General features: G+C 38.5%; 1 protein-coding gene and 2 long non-coding RNA genes across 4 annotated transcripts in view; 1 reads left to right on the top strand and 2 right to left on the bottom strand.

Moving 5' to 3' along the window:
• LOC113475575 overlaps window positions 1-3,954 on the bottom strand; it is a 7,827-nt gene extending 3,873 nt beyond the window's left edge. Inside the window, exon 1 of the long non-coding RNA XR_003397319.1 lies at window positions 3,917-3,954. This is a non-coding gene — a long non-coding RNA (uncharacterized LOC113475575). The remainder of the gene's footprint in view (window positions 1-3,916) is intronic.
• Window positions 4-756, bottom strand: LOC108950811. Its single transcript, XR_001975362.2, has 2 exons — window positions 517-756; window positions 4-253 (listed from the first exon to the last, which is right to left on the bottom strand). It is a non-coding gene; the product is annotated as an uncharacterized LOC108950811 (long non-coding RNA).
• On the top strand, window positions 3,328-4,419 carry LOC108950812. Of its 2 annotated transcripts, XR_001975363.2 has the most exons (3): window positions 3,328-3,443; window positions 3,497-3,727; window positions 3,788-4,419. XR_001975363.2 is itself a non-coding variant. In XM_026839838.1 (2 exons), the coding sequence occupies exons 1-2, from the start codon at window positions 3,689-3,691 to the stop codon at window positions 4,100-4,102; spliced, it is 354 nt and encodes a 117-aa protein (XP_026695639.1). In that variant the 5' UTR covers window positions 3,450-3,688; the 3' UTR covers window positions 4,103-4,419. The 2 variants fall into 2 exon arrangements, 1 of the variants encoding a protein (XP_026695639.1); XM_026839838.1 differs by lacking the exon at window positions 3,328-3,443 and having other exon boundaries at window positions 3,450-3,727.
• Window positions 4,420-12,867: the final 8,448 nt, after the last annotated feature.

Raw genomic sequence — 12,867 nt, 5'->3', positions numbered from 1 at the left:
TGCAAAGTTACCTGAATCATAAAGGAAAAAAATTACAAAAACCTTCGATATGTCGATTCTAAACCACAAACTAATTGCTGTGTAACCAAAATTTAACTTTAGTGAGGTTTCTATAACTTATGGGCTGTTATTTATTACTACAATAAAACCAACAATACACACAAATTCAATAACCAAAATCACTTAAAGTCTTATAAAATCATCTTGGAAATGTGTTAGGAGAGTTCGCTGTGTCTTAAGGATGATCCACTTCCTGTTTATTAAAAAAGTAGGACTATTAAGTAACTTGTGATAGGATCTAGCCATCTGGCTCCGGGCACGTCCAAAGGGTTAAGCATATGCTTTAGTTCATGATATTATAAATAAAAACCAAACTTAGTAATGTTTTTGTTTTGCAGACAGAGATGCTAAGTTATTTGAGGCAAAGCTCAAGTCATCTTGCAGAACTCCAGGAAAGGAAATTAGATAGACTAGACCACTTTGGTAAATTTGTGGTGGCACAATTAAGAGAAAAACCTGCAGAGCTTGTGGAGGCGTACATGAAGGAAATAAGCAGTCTTCTTTTTGCGGATTTCGTTTTAATAAAATTAAAAAATGATAAAAAATACATGAAGTTGATTTTTTGTGAGGAAATGTTTGAGGTGACACAAAAAACCTTGCAGGTGTGCGTATACGCCCGGACAGCCGCGCAAGAGCGCCGCAGACTGTCTGGGGATTTCCCGGCCGCAGCCGCAATTGTTTCCAGTGTGCATCCTGCTTTACGATCATCACTGCGTGAAACATCTGTTGACTTCCAGCGTATACTCCTATCCGAGCGCTCCGAAACACTTTACTAACGCTCAAACGGATATATGACTGTGGTGCACTGGGGGAGAAAATTATAGCTCGAGAACATTGTGTGGTTAAACGCGAAAATTAAATACCGATCTCGTTCCTTTCTCATCCAAGAGTTTGCAAACGGATATATGACTGTGGTGCACTGGGGGAGAAAATTATAGCTCGAGAACATTGTGTGGTTAAACGCGAAAATTAAATACCGATCTCGTTCCTTTCTCATCCAAGAGTTTGCAAATGTCGGCATAGTAAATTATAATCAACTAATAAATTGAAGGTGGAAACTATATGAGCTATACTGAAATTGTTACAAAATACAACGTTAAAGATAATAAGAGCGACTACGAACGCTATAACGAACTCATTAAATCTATACCTGAAAGCTGGGACACAGGCAATAGCGCAAGTAGGGTGCAACAATTGTTAAATGGCATAGGAGAATTAAATTCGACAAGCTCGATGTACCGAAGCATTGTTGCGGCGTTGGAGGAACCAATTCTCGGAACGCAGCAAAAATGGTGCGCAATGATTGGGAACATAGACGACTGGGAGAAAGTTTACATGAACAATTATTTTTGAACGTTGGAACAAAATTAAGATCTTTTCAAATACAATTACAAAACCACGCTATTGTAACAAATGAAACACTTTTCTTTTTAAAGACACTGACCGATGCGTTTCATGCAAAACAGAAATAGAAACTTTATTACACCCGTTTTATTATTGCCCGAAAGTTAAGCAATTCTGGTACAAGGTTGAAAACTGGATTTGTGCAAGTATCCGGAAGCCCTTTAGTTTTCACTTAAGGCACCTTTTATTTAGTATTACTGACATTCTTGTGAATTGTTTATTATTGTGTGCACGTTTCTGTATATACCGATCTAGAATCCAAGCGAAACCACCAGATTTCGCAGAAAATGCTCAACGATCTAGAATCCAAGCGAAACCACCAGATTTTTAACGCAGAAACTGCTCAAAAAACGGAATTTTATATTGGATTTTTATATTGCTAAAGCATGTGGGCGAACTTCTTTAAGTGGGGTGCAACCACCTGAGCTGTGTACTACTTGTACACATTGCTTCGGCATAGTTGCCATTGTTTGTATTATTTTATTCCAATAAAAAAAATCTCTCAAAGATTTAGTCCGGCCGCTGCTCTGCGCGAAATTGTCGCACGTGGCGTTTTCTTCCGTTGCCCAACTACAACAAATCGCACTGCTGTTTTACTCTGTATTGATTCGTATGTTTTTTTCAGATATATTATTACATCACTGGATTTTTATATTGCTAAAGCATGTGGGCGAACTTCTTTAAGTGGGGTGCAACCACCTGAGCTGTGTACTACTTGTACACATTGCTTCGGCATAGTTGCCATTGTTTGTATTATTTTATTCCAATAAAAAAAATCTCTCAAAGATTTAGTCTCTCAAAGATTTAGCTCTGCGCGAAATTGTCGCACGTGGCGTTTTCTTCCGTTGCCCAACTACAACAAATCGCACTGCTGTTTTTACTCTGTATTGATTCGTATGTTTGTTTCAGATATATTATTACATCACAAGAAACCCTTTTAAATTACTGTTCACGATTCTTACAATGGCGAAAAAGTAAGTTAATACTACTCCTCTTGTTCATATATCATGGTAATTTGTTTTTTCTTGCAGTCTTAACAGTTCTTCGAAAAGAACGCAAGTAACCGGGAAAGTATGACGACTTTAAAGCAAAACTTAAATTATTTACTTGCGAATTGGCTCACTCGCCCGGAAATAGCAAAAAGTCAGCTGATGGAGACAATTTCAACGAATTGGGAACGAATAAAAAATGACCTTCACGATCTGACCGACGCTAACATACGTAACCGGGAAAGTATGACGACTTTAAAGCAAAACTTAAATTATTTACTTGCGAATTGGCTCACTCGCCCGGAAATAGCAAAAAGTCAGCTGATGGAGACAATTTCAACGAATTGGGAACGAATAAAAAATGACCTTCACGATCTGACCGACGCTAACATACAAACAGATGTTTCCTCAACCCGGAACAAGTTGAGAAAAAATAATGGACAAAGTTCAAAATGAATAATCCGAGACAAAAATGCCCAAATCAATAAATTATTTTTATTACTTAGTATGAAGAATGGGTGCATCAATGCACTTGCTCGCAGTTCATTTGAAAGTTGCCCAGAACATTGCTTTAAATCTTCCACATGTTGCATCACCGACGCTGTCAAATTATTGTGCTGCAGCTGCAAAAGATTTGCTAACAAAGCAAAGCAACATACAAACCTCTGATAGCACTTCAAAAAGCCTGGGCCGTCTAAAAAAAGAAAGGATTAAACTTTTTACGACAGATTTCAGATATAGCATATTAGCATTTTACATATTGATCTTGTTCGCATTTTGCTTTCGGATAGTCTGACCTGTCCAAGTTCAACTTTTTATCACTTGTGTTTTTAGTTTGTTATTTCCATTCCACATTTTTTGTTATATGTGATACTGTTTGCATTTGGATAGTCTGACCTGTCCAAGTTCAACTTTTTATCATCTGTAATTCTTAACACTCCTTTAACCTCCTCACCTTATTATCTCTAATATTTCAATCATCCACGAACGGTAAGACAATCAAATTCTAACTTTTACACAGATGCTAACTTGTTCTCTTTCAGATTTCGTAACCCTGCGAAGAGTCTCTTCATGCTTAGATCCTTGTTTTGAACCTTTCTGTTTAGATTATAGGTTCGAAAGTAAAATAACTTCCACCATGAATGTTTGTATAAACTTGTTTTGAAAATATTTTAATATGGAGTTTTAAATCAAGATTTAAGCAACGATTTAAAAGCATACATGTTAACTTTATAATGGATTCCAGCTTTTCCCAAATCGTTTGCGATCCTCAGGTACGTCAATTTTTTTTGGAAAAAAAAGCAAAACAATCTCCTCATTTTTGACTTTTTTAGATTCAACAAAAACGCCACGCCGCTTTTCAAGAAAAACGTGCCCGTTTTGAGCTCTTGTCCTCTCATTTGTTTTCAACATTGTCTCACACCTCTGTGGGACAAAACAAGCGAAAACAAGTAGCTGGTCACCTGAAGACGTGGATTGAAAAGGCGTCGTGGTCGCAATGTGACACATGTATTTGCTTGTCTCCTCAAATTCTTAAACCAAGCTTTGCGAAACGAATTGTTGCAACCAGGCCTACTTGCAATTACTGCCCGAACGCTGCTCCAAAATTATCTGCATGGCCAGGTTTTAAGTGGTGCTTGACTGAGTGAGTGCTTGACAGGTTTTAACAAAAAGGAACACAAGATTTTGTCACCATTTACCATCGACTGTGGCCCCTATTCCAAGAAAAAACACGGGTACCGTGTCAAAACAGGGGGATTCCGGATTATTGTAAAGTCGGCAGGAGTTTCACAATCCATTTCGAGTCTTCCGGATAATCCCTTAAAGCTACGACTGCAAATGGCATACGAGCATCTCTACACCTGCGCACATAGTTCCTACAAAAAGTACGTTGACCATGCCAACACTTTGGAAAGCGAAACCCGTATTCAATTCTTTGATCTGTTTCACATGCACAGGGAATTGAATGTGTATTGTGGCCTCTCCTTTATCCTTATAACTGAATGTGTATTGTGGCCTCTCCTTTATCCTTATAACAACCTGTGCGAAACCTTTATAGAAGGAGGATCACAACACGTCAGTTCAAATAATGCGTTTACGCAGAAAGTACTGTCGTCAATCACAGATTATTTACAGTTTCGCGCGTATTCAATTCTTTGATCTGTTTCACACGCACAGGGAATTGAATGCGTATTAAAGCTACGACTGCAAATGGCATACGAGCATCTCTACACCTGCGCACATAGTTCCTACAAAAAGTACGTTGACCATGCCAACACTTTGGAAAGCGAAACCCGTATTCAATTCTTTGATCTGTTTCACATGCACAGGGAATTGAATGTGTATTGTGGCCTCTCCTTTATCCTTATAACTGAATGTGTATTGTGGCCTCTCCTTTATCCTTATAACAACCTGTGCGAAACCTTTATAGAAGGAGGATCACAACACGTCAGTTCAAATAATGCGTTTACGCAGAAAGTACTGTCGTCAATCACAGATTATTTACAGTTTCGCGCGTATTCAATTCTTTGATCTGTTTCACACGCACAGGGAATTGAATGCGTATTGTGGCTCTCTGCTAATCCTTATACAACCTGTGCGAAACCTTTATAGAAGGAGGATCACAAAACGTCAGTTCAAAGCATGCGTTTACGCAGAAAGTACTGTCGTCAATCACAGATTATTTAGTTTCGAGCTGCTTCAATTTCAATTTGATCGATGGATCTTTAAGACCGTGACTGGTGCCATCAATTCCGGAAGAATGTTCGGCTGTTCACCTCAAAGAGCATTAGACGCGAAATCGTTTTCGCCTGCTTTTTGGAAATGGCAGCATGCATTCCTCATAGACACGGTGCAACAACTCGTTATCACCATCAACCCGTACGAACCTTCCCCCCCCAACACGACATTCTTGGGCAACAATTGGGAACAGTTAGGTTTTGATCCCTCGGACCAGCCTTCTGTTTAAACCCTTCACATCGGTCACATACTAAAGGAACTTGTTTCTGGATATCTCACCGGGAAAAACGGCAACTGGAAAGACCACGTTTTTTCAAACTACAGACACAAATCCATCCAAAATGTCAAGACGTATTTTTATCGGGTCGAATTTCAACCACGTTTTTTCAAACTACAGACACAAATCCATCCAAAATGTCAAGACGTATTTTTATCGGGTCAAATTTCAGCAAAGAGGAGAACGCTGCACGTTCATTTATTACTTTGGCTAGAAAAATTAACCTCCATCGACACCAATAGAATACAAGCAATTCTTCCTAAAAACGAACCGGCGTATGCTGCAAGTTTATTCACACTGCAAAAATCCAACCGACCCGCAACTTGCCTGAAACAGCAAAATACTGCTACTGCAGACACTTTACACACATTTTGTATCCACCGACGTCATCTTTAATTAACCTAAAAGCCTATATCGACACTCTTTCGGAAACTCTCAATTGTGCCATGGATGTTCAAACCAGTGATGTTGGTGCGTTATGTAACCAGTTATGTCTCTAAATGTAACGAATCATTCATGACGCCTTTTGACTTCGCACCGAGTGGCATACAAAATCGTAACCACCATGAATCCCGCAGAGCCGGAAATGATGTTTCTCTTGTCATCGATGAAACTTTACAGGACCAGAGCAGCGCTACATAGTCCCGACTCTGCCAAACACCGCTCTTTGTGCGCAAGTCAAAATGTATGAACAACGCTCTATCGATCGACAACGTAACGTTTCTTAAATATTTGCGTACATTCGTAACTTCTCAAAGGCATTCAAAACCGTACACAGGTGGTAATCGGGTTGTAGTCGTCTTTAATTAACCTAAGAGCCTATATCGACACTCTTTCGGAAACTCTCAATTGTGCCATGGATGTTCAAACCAGTGATGTTGGTGCGTTATGTAACCAGTTATGTCTCTAAATGTAACGAATCATTCATGACGCCTTTTGACTTCGCACCGAGTGGCATACAAAATCGTAACCACCATGAATCCCGCAGAGCCGGAAATGATGTTTCTCTTGTCATCGATGAAACTTTACAGGACCAGAGCAGCGCTACATAGTCCCGACTCTGCCAAACACCGCTCTTTGTGCGCAAGTCAAAATGTATGAACAACGCTCTATCGATCGACAACGTAACGTTTCTTAAATATTTGCGTACATTCGTAACTTCTCAAAGGCATTCAAAACCGTACACAGGTGGTAATCGGGTTGTAGTCGTCGGCACACCAACGGCAAACATATTTTACAGACGATTCCTTGTGGCAACACACATGCTAAACGTACCATTCAAGAACCACCGCCGACTTTAATGCAACTCCAAATTTGATTGCCTACTTCCATCTCGCAGCACACGCAAACCCCACATTTTGGTATTCAAACAAACAAATTAAAGAGTACATGAACAACCGTGGAGACAAAGATTATTACATCAAAACAATGATCAGCAACGTTGAAAGCTTGCGTCATGTTTTGTCTCTTTGGAGAAGAAACATTTTGCATTCCTCAGATTTGCACATTCAGGATCCTTCAAGAACCACCGCCGACTTTAAAACAACTCCAAATTTGATTGCCTACTTCTATCTCGCAAAAAACCCACTGCACAAACAAACCCCACATTTTGGTATTCAAACAAACAATTTGAAGAGTACATAAACAACCGTGGAGACAAAGATTATTACATCAAAACAATGATCAGCAACGTTGAAAGCTTGCGTCATGTTTTGTCTCTTTGGAGAAGAAACATTTTGCATTCCTCAGATTTGCACATTCAGGATCCTTCAAGAACCACCGCCGACTTTAAAACAACTCCAAATTTGATTGCCTACTTCCATCTCGCAAAAAGCACGCGCAAACCCCACATTTTGGTATTCAAACAAACAAATTAAAGAGTACATGAACAACCGTGGAGACAAAGATTATTACATCAAAACAATGATCAGCAACGTTGAAAGCTTATGTCAGGTTTTGTCTCTTTGGAGAAGAAACATTTTGCATTCCTCAGATTTGCACATTCAGGATCCTACACTGTTCTCAACACACAGGTCGCCAAAAGTTTTTTGTCCTAAGCGTCAAACAAGAATTGGAACTCGTAAGACAAGATACAAGTATTCCACAATCGTATAGACCAAGATTGCTCATCGGACCACATGGTACTGGAAAAACCACATGATTACACAACACGCTATGTCTGCTAGGCAAAAAGTTTTGGTAGCTTGTCCAACAGAAATACTGGCTCAAACCTACAAAGCCCAATTCGGATCACACATCACCGCAGAGACAATTCATGCTGCATTCAAAATACCAATTAGAGACAATGAGCCACTTCAAATAAACTGGGCCTTAAATGCATTTCAATTGATTATCATGGACGAAGTCAGCATGATTACAATGACGAACGCTATGCACACATGCACACCACACACTAGCATCATTAAACATCAGCAAATGTGTCATATTCTGTGAAGATGAGCAACACAACAGCAACCATTTTCACGTGATGGCAGATAACTAAAACATTTTTTGATGATCCGTATTTAAAACAAGCTGCTTCAACGCATAATTTTAACTTACAGCTACGATGCATCGACGGCGAGTTAAATAACTTCCTTAACCACATTCGTCATTGGAAGCCAACACGTACAATGTTACGGCGCTTTTTGTCAAAGTAACACCTTATACGCAACTCAAAACGTCACAGACAAGCAAATTATTGACGCTATGACAACACACAGCGATGCACTCTTCCTGACTTGTACAAANCGAGGCGGTCCATCATATTAATACACTGGCAATGAAACACCTTTTTTACCAAGAAGACCCCGCAGTTGTGTGCAATCTCGACAATTCAACTACGGAGACAACCATGTTATACGTTGGTGCACTTCATGCATTACTGAAAATCGGGATAAGAAGAAAGGCTTTGTGAATGGTACAGTGGGAACACTGCATTCCGTGGAGAATCATACCATTCTCTTGAAAACTAAAAATAAACGTCTTGATCCGCATCTACCCCATTACCAATAAAATGAAACCCTGTATTTTCCTTTAAAGGCACACTAAACAGTAGGGATGACTTGATTGGAAACACAATAACACAATTTATGGCTAAATAAATATTTTATTTGCAGTTTTATTACACCTAATCGTGATTTTACTACTTTAATTTCCATTTTAAGATGCGATTTTTCGAAATTTCTGAAAACGGGTCGTGACGTCACACACGGCCGACACGCTTCAGTGCGCTTTATAGCGTTGCTGCTAAATCTAAAATACGCAGTAAACGCATTTATTTTTCGCAGAGGACAAGTTGTACTGTGCTTTGTTTAGGCCAGATCAGAGCCATAGAAATACCGAGTAGACCAACCCATTGTTACGTAAAACACAAATTGAACGGCAATTTGGGTCCAAAATAACACAGTAGGTATAGGGAAAATGTATGTTTTTCGATAAATTACAGAAAAACTTGGGCCTAAAAACAAATTTAAAGGTTGAAAAATGTAGAAAACATGTGTTATTTGTTTTCTGTGTCAAAAAAAGTCAAAAATTAGAATTAGAAGCGGTTGATTTGAGACATTTTAGTCATTTAATGCGGCTAAATTTATACATTTTTTCTAAAAAATGTTTGGTAAGGTAAATAGAAGCTATTTTACACCTTTCCACAATAGGAAAAACACAAACAAAACTTAACAAGTTCGTTTAAACCCATTGTCAAAGTCACCACTTTTGCTCTATTTTGGACACACATAAACGGCAGTTGGACTACTCGGTGTTTATACGACTCTGGGCCAGATTAGCTTTCTGGTAAAGTATATTAGCTACTGAAGAAGTATTTAGGCTGCCTAAAGAGATAAATGGTTGTTAATGTGTATGCACTAATTGATTTTGAATCGGTCCAGTGCGATAATTGAATTTAGTAACTTAAGCTAGCCTGTATGGTCGATGTATTTTAAAATATGCTAAATACAGTGTATATAGCAGTGTAGCGGTTGATTGTGCTCTAGCACAGATTTAATGATATAAAGATAGCTAAATTTAATACTAATACATAAAAGATTGAATAAATCAACGTTGTATAGCGAAAACAAAAGCATGACAGGAATGGAATGCAGTTTCGCTGCTTTCGTAACATCTACCTTCCCGTCATTCTAATCGTGATAATAAAACAATTACCCAGTTGTGTGTATGCCAAGCAATTTCCACATGCCAATGACGCGTTTTATTGTTTTGTTACACGTGTTTTTCCTTTTAAACCTTCCTACTTTCCTTTACTGTGAGGCAGTACGGGGCTTGCAATACCCTGCTGTTCTCATTTTGTCTCTAAGCTCGATGTCGCACTTTCACCGTACAATAAACTGAGATGTGCCGTACAAGTGTCATATATCGGTGTGCAATGCGTTGCGGAGTCTGATAGCGTGTGCGTAGGGGCAGGATGGAACAGCGTCGTCGCGAGACTGCGGAGCGCGAACCCACAAAAGCGGAGCGCGAACCCACAACTTTTCAACATTAGCCGCCCCCACAATTGGTGACTCGCTGGACACAATCCTTCGATGGCAACTGCAGTCAACGGTGAATCTTTTTCTGTTTATCTATACTTTATGCATATTGTGAGCTGACCACTCACAGGGTTTTACTAGTCTAGGTGGCCCGAATACTATTATTACTGTTGCAGTAGGGTCCGACCAAAGTTAGTATAGACCAAGTTAGGAAACGGCGCTCGTGTCCGCCATTACAGAGCCCACAGAGCGTGAATCGCCCATACAAATGCATGGTCGGCATGTGTTTATTTAGTTCTTGTAAGCGATACAAAAAGCTAGAAAACACGTATAGTGGTTGTTTTAACATTTAAAATATAATTTCTAATATAAATCTTGTTATATAATATTAAATCTAGGAATTAATGTGAAGTAAATTAATATTTTGACTGGTTTTTAGCGTACAGTGTGGTTTAACAGGGTACTTTACGTTAGCGACAGCTTAGTTTACATAATAGTATAATTATGATCATACCTACGAATCTACAGAGCCATTCTTTACTACATTTATAATCCAACATGAGTGGACATGCAGCTCCAAACTGCTTAAGTACTAGCAGATAAGGTGTTCGCGTTTTTCGATTTCATAAAGACCCGTAACGCAAAAAAGGTAGCTTACTTATTCAAACAGAGGACCAAAAATAGTAACTTAGTATTGTTTACCTCAATGTCACTTCGATATTAGGCAAATTTTACACAGATACCTTAAGTTTCGTTGCCGGGTATACGTGCCAAAAAGTAAAATCACGGCAATTTACATGCAAAACTGCAGCTAGATACACCAGTTTATGGTAATGTTATGCGTTTTTGTTTGTATTTTTATATTTTAAACATGTTCTTTTAGGTTTTTGGTTAGTAAACCTGATATTTTCTGTTTTTTTACTCTTGTATTTTTATATTTTAAACATGTTCATTTATGTTTTTGGTTAGTAAACCTGATATTTTCTGTTTTTTTACTCTTTAATCGATTGAGTGTTCAATAAAAGTTGATTATTTTTGTGACATGTTCATTTATGTTTTTGGTTAGTAAACCTGATATTTTCTGTTTTTTTACTCTTTAATCGATTGAGTGTTCAATAAAAGTTGATTATTTTTGTGAGGTTTATTATTGTGATAAGATATAACATTAGTAGAAAACCATTTTTACGCGCAGAAATGATTATTTTTGTGAGGTTTATTATTGTGATAAGATATAACATTAGTAGAAAACCATTTTTACGCGCAGAAATGCTTGGTTTTTAAAAAATCGCAATATTTAAACGAAAAACAGCACCCAGCAATAATAAAATGCTATGCCGTGGGCTCCGTAATGGTGGCGACTATGACGTCATAGACGCGAGACAATGGATAACAAGACTCGTTGTTTTACAATCCGTTTCCTAACTTGGTCTATACTAACTTTGGGTCCGACAAAGACCTCCAACTAGCATAACCGTTGAGTTGTTATATGTGCTTTATACTTTATTACTGTTGAAGTGAGTCTGACTAAGACCCCAACAAGCATAACCGTTAAGATGGGTAAAATAATGTTTTTCTCCAACGAGTGATATGGCAAAATGCCCTCTTATACCTATTTTTAGGCTTATTGTGAGTTGATACACTCGCAGGGTTTCATTAATGTTATGGCCCGAATGTCTATTTCTTCTTTGCTCTTATATTTGTATGCATATTGTGAGTTAGCACACCCACAGGGATTCAGCTGCCTATACTTTGACCTACTCTACCTTACAGTAAATTTTTGCTTGTTACTGCAGAAGCCATTTGTCGTTTAAAACCCAGTTTTATCTCCACCTATCTTACCCGCTCGTTATTGTATTTAAATATTCAATCTCTACTAGGGCATTAGTACTTTCTCTCCAATTTGTTTTTCAGACAATCTGCTGCTCGAGTACTGATACCCTGCACGACACTGCGAAAGCGTGAGCGAAATTTGATCAAATGTCCTCATCGATGCCTAGTCTAGTCTGCTCAACACAAGAAGTTGCGAATCTTGCAACAAGTCTACCGTCGTGAACATGTCAAGTAGCGACGCGAATCTTGCAACAAGTCTACCGTCGTGAACATGTCAAGTAGCGACAAAACAATTTCAAGATGAGGAACAATTGAACAATACTCGCGATTGCCAGGCGAGGCAATTTCCACGTGCCAATGACGAGTTTTATTGTTTTGCTACACGTGTTTTTAGTACGGGGCTTGCAATCAAAGTCCATAGAAATCACAAGTTAAGCAACTAACTTGTCTATTGTTTACGCGTGCATGGACGCCATTTTTGTTCGAGCTACTCTACAGTTGACAATGGCGCTACTGCAGAAATGTCTTCTGTATGGGCAAACTCGGCATTTACAGTCGCGTTTCTAACATTTTAATAGGACAGGAACCTTTGGTACTACTTAAAAACAAGTTAGTTTATTATGAACGTTATAAATTTTTGTTGTTGGCTAAAATGTATACAGTTTAACAGTTATATTTACAAAATATTTGCCCTCGCAGCAGTTTTACCGGCGAATTGAGCAGTTTTAAATTTGGAAGTTACACACTTAGCATATATATGCAATCTTAACTTAACGAAACGAAGCAATGTTTTTGAAAGAAGTGAGTGACAATCTGGAAAATTGTATCCAATTAAAGAAACATTCTTCACAATTTCTGCCTCTAAGCAAGACATATGCCTGAAGCTATGGACACTCAAACAAAATACTGACTCAACATACTTAAAAAAATTAAAGGCTTGCTGAGATGGATGGCATAAGTGGTATGTTACATCATCATGGCAACTTAGGTTGTGGTTCGCAGTATAGGACTTAAGGCATGTAAGAACAGCTGCTGCTCGTTGTGAAAGCTCACTTTCATCACTTGATGTAAAAGCCGCTTTACA

Source organism: Ciona intestinalis, unplaced genomic scaffold, assembly GCF_000224145.3.
Source record: "Ciona intestinalis unplaced genomic scaffold, KH HT001055.1, whole genome shotgun sequence".
NCBI lineage: Eukaryota > Metazoa > Chordata > Ascidiacea > Phlebobranchia > Cionidae > Ciona > Ciona intestinalis.
Note: the sequence above shows the minus strand (reverse complement) of the source record. Positions and strands in the feature narration are given on the sequence as shown.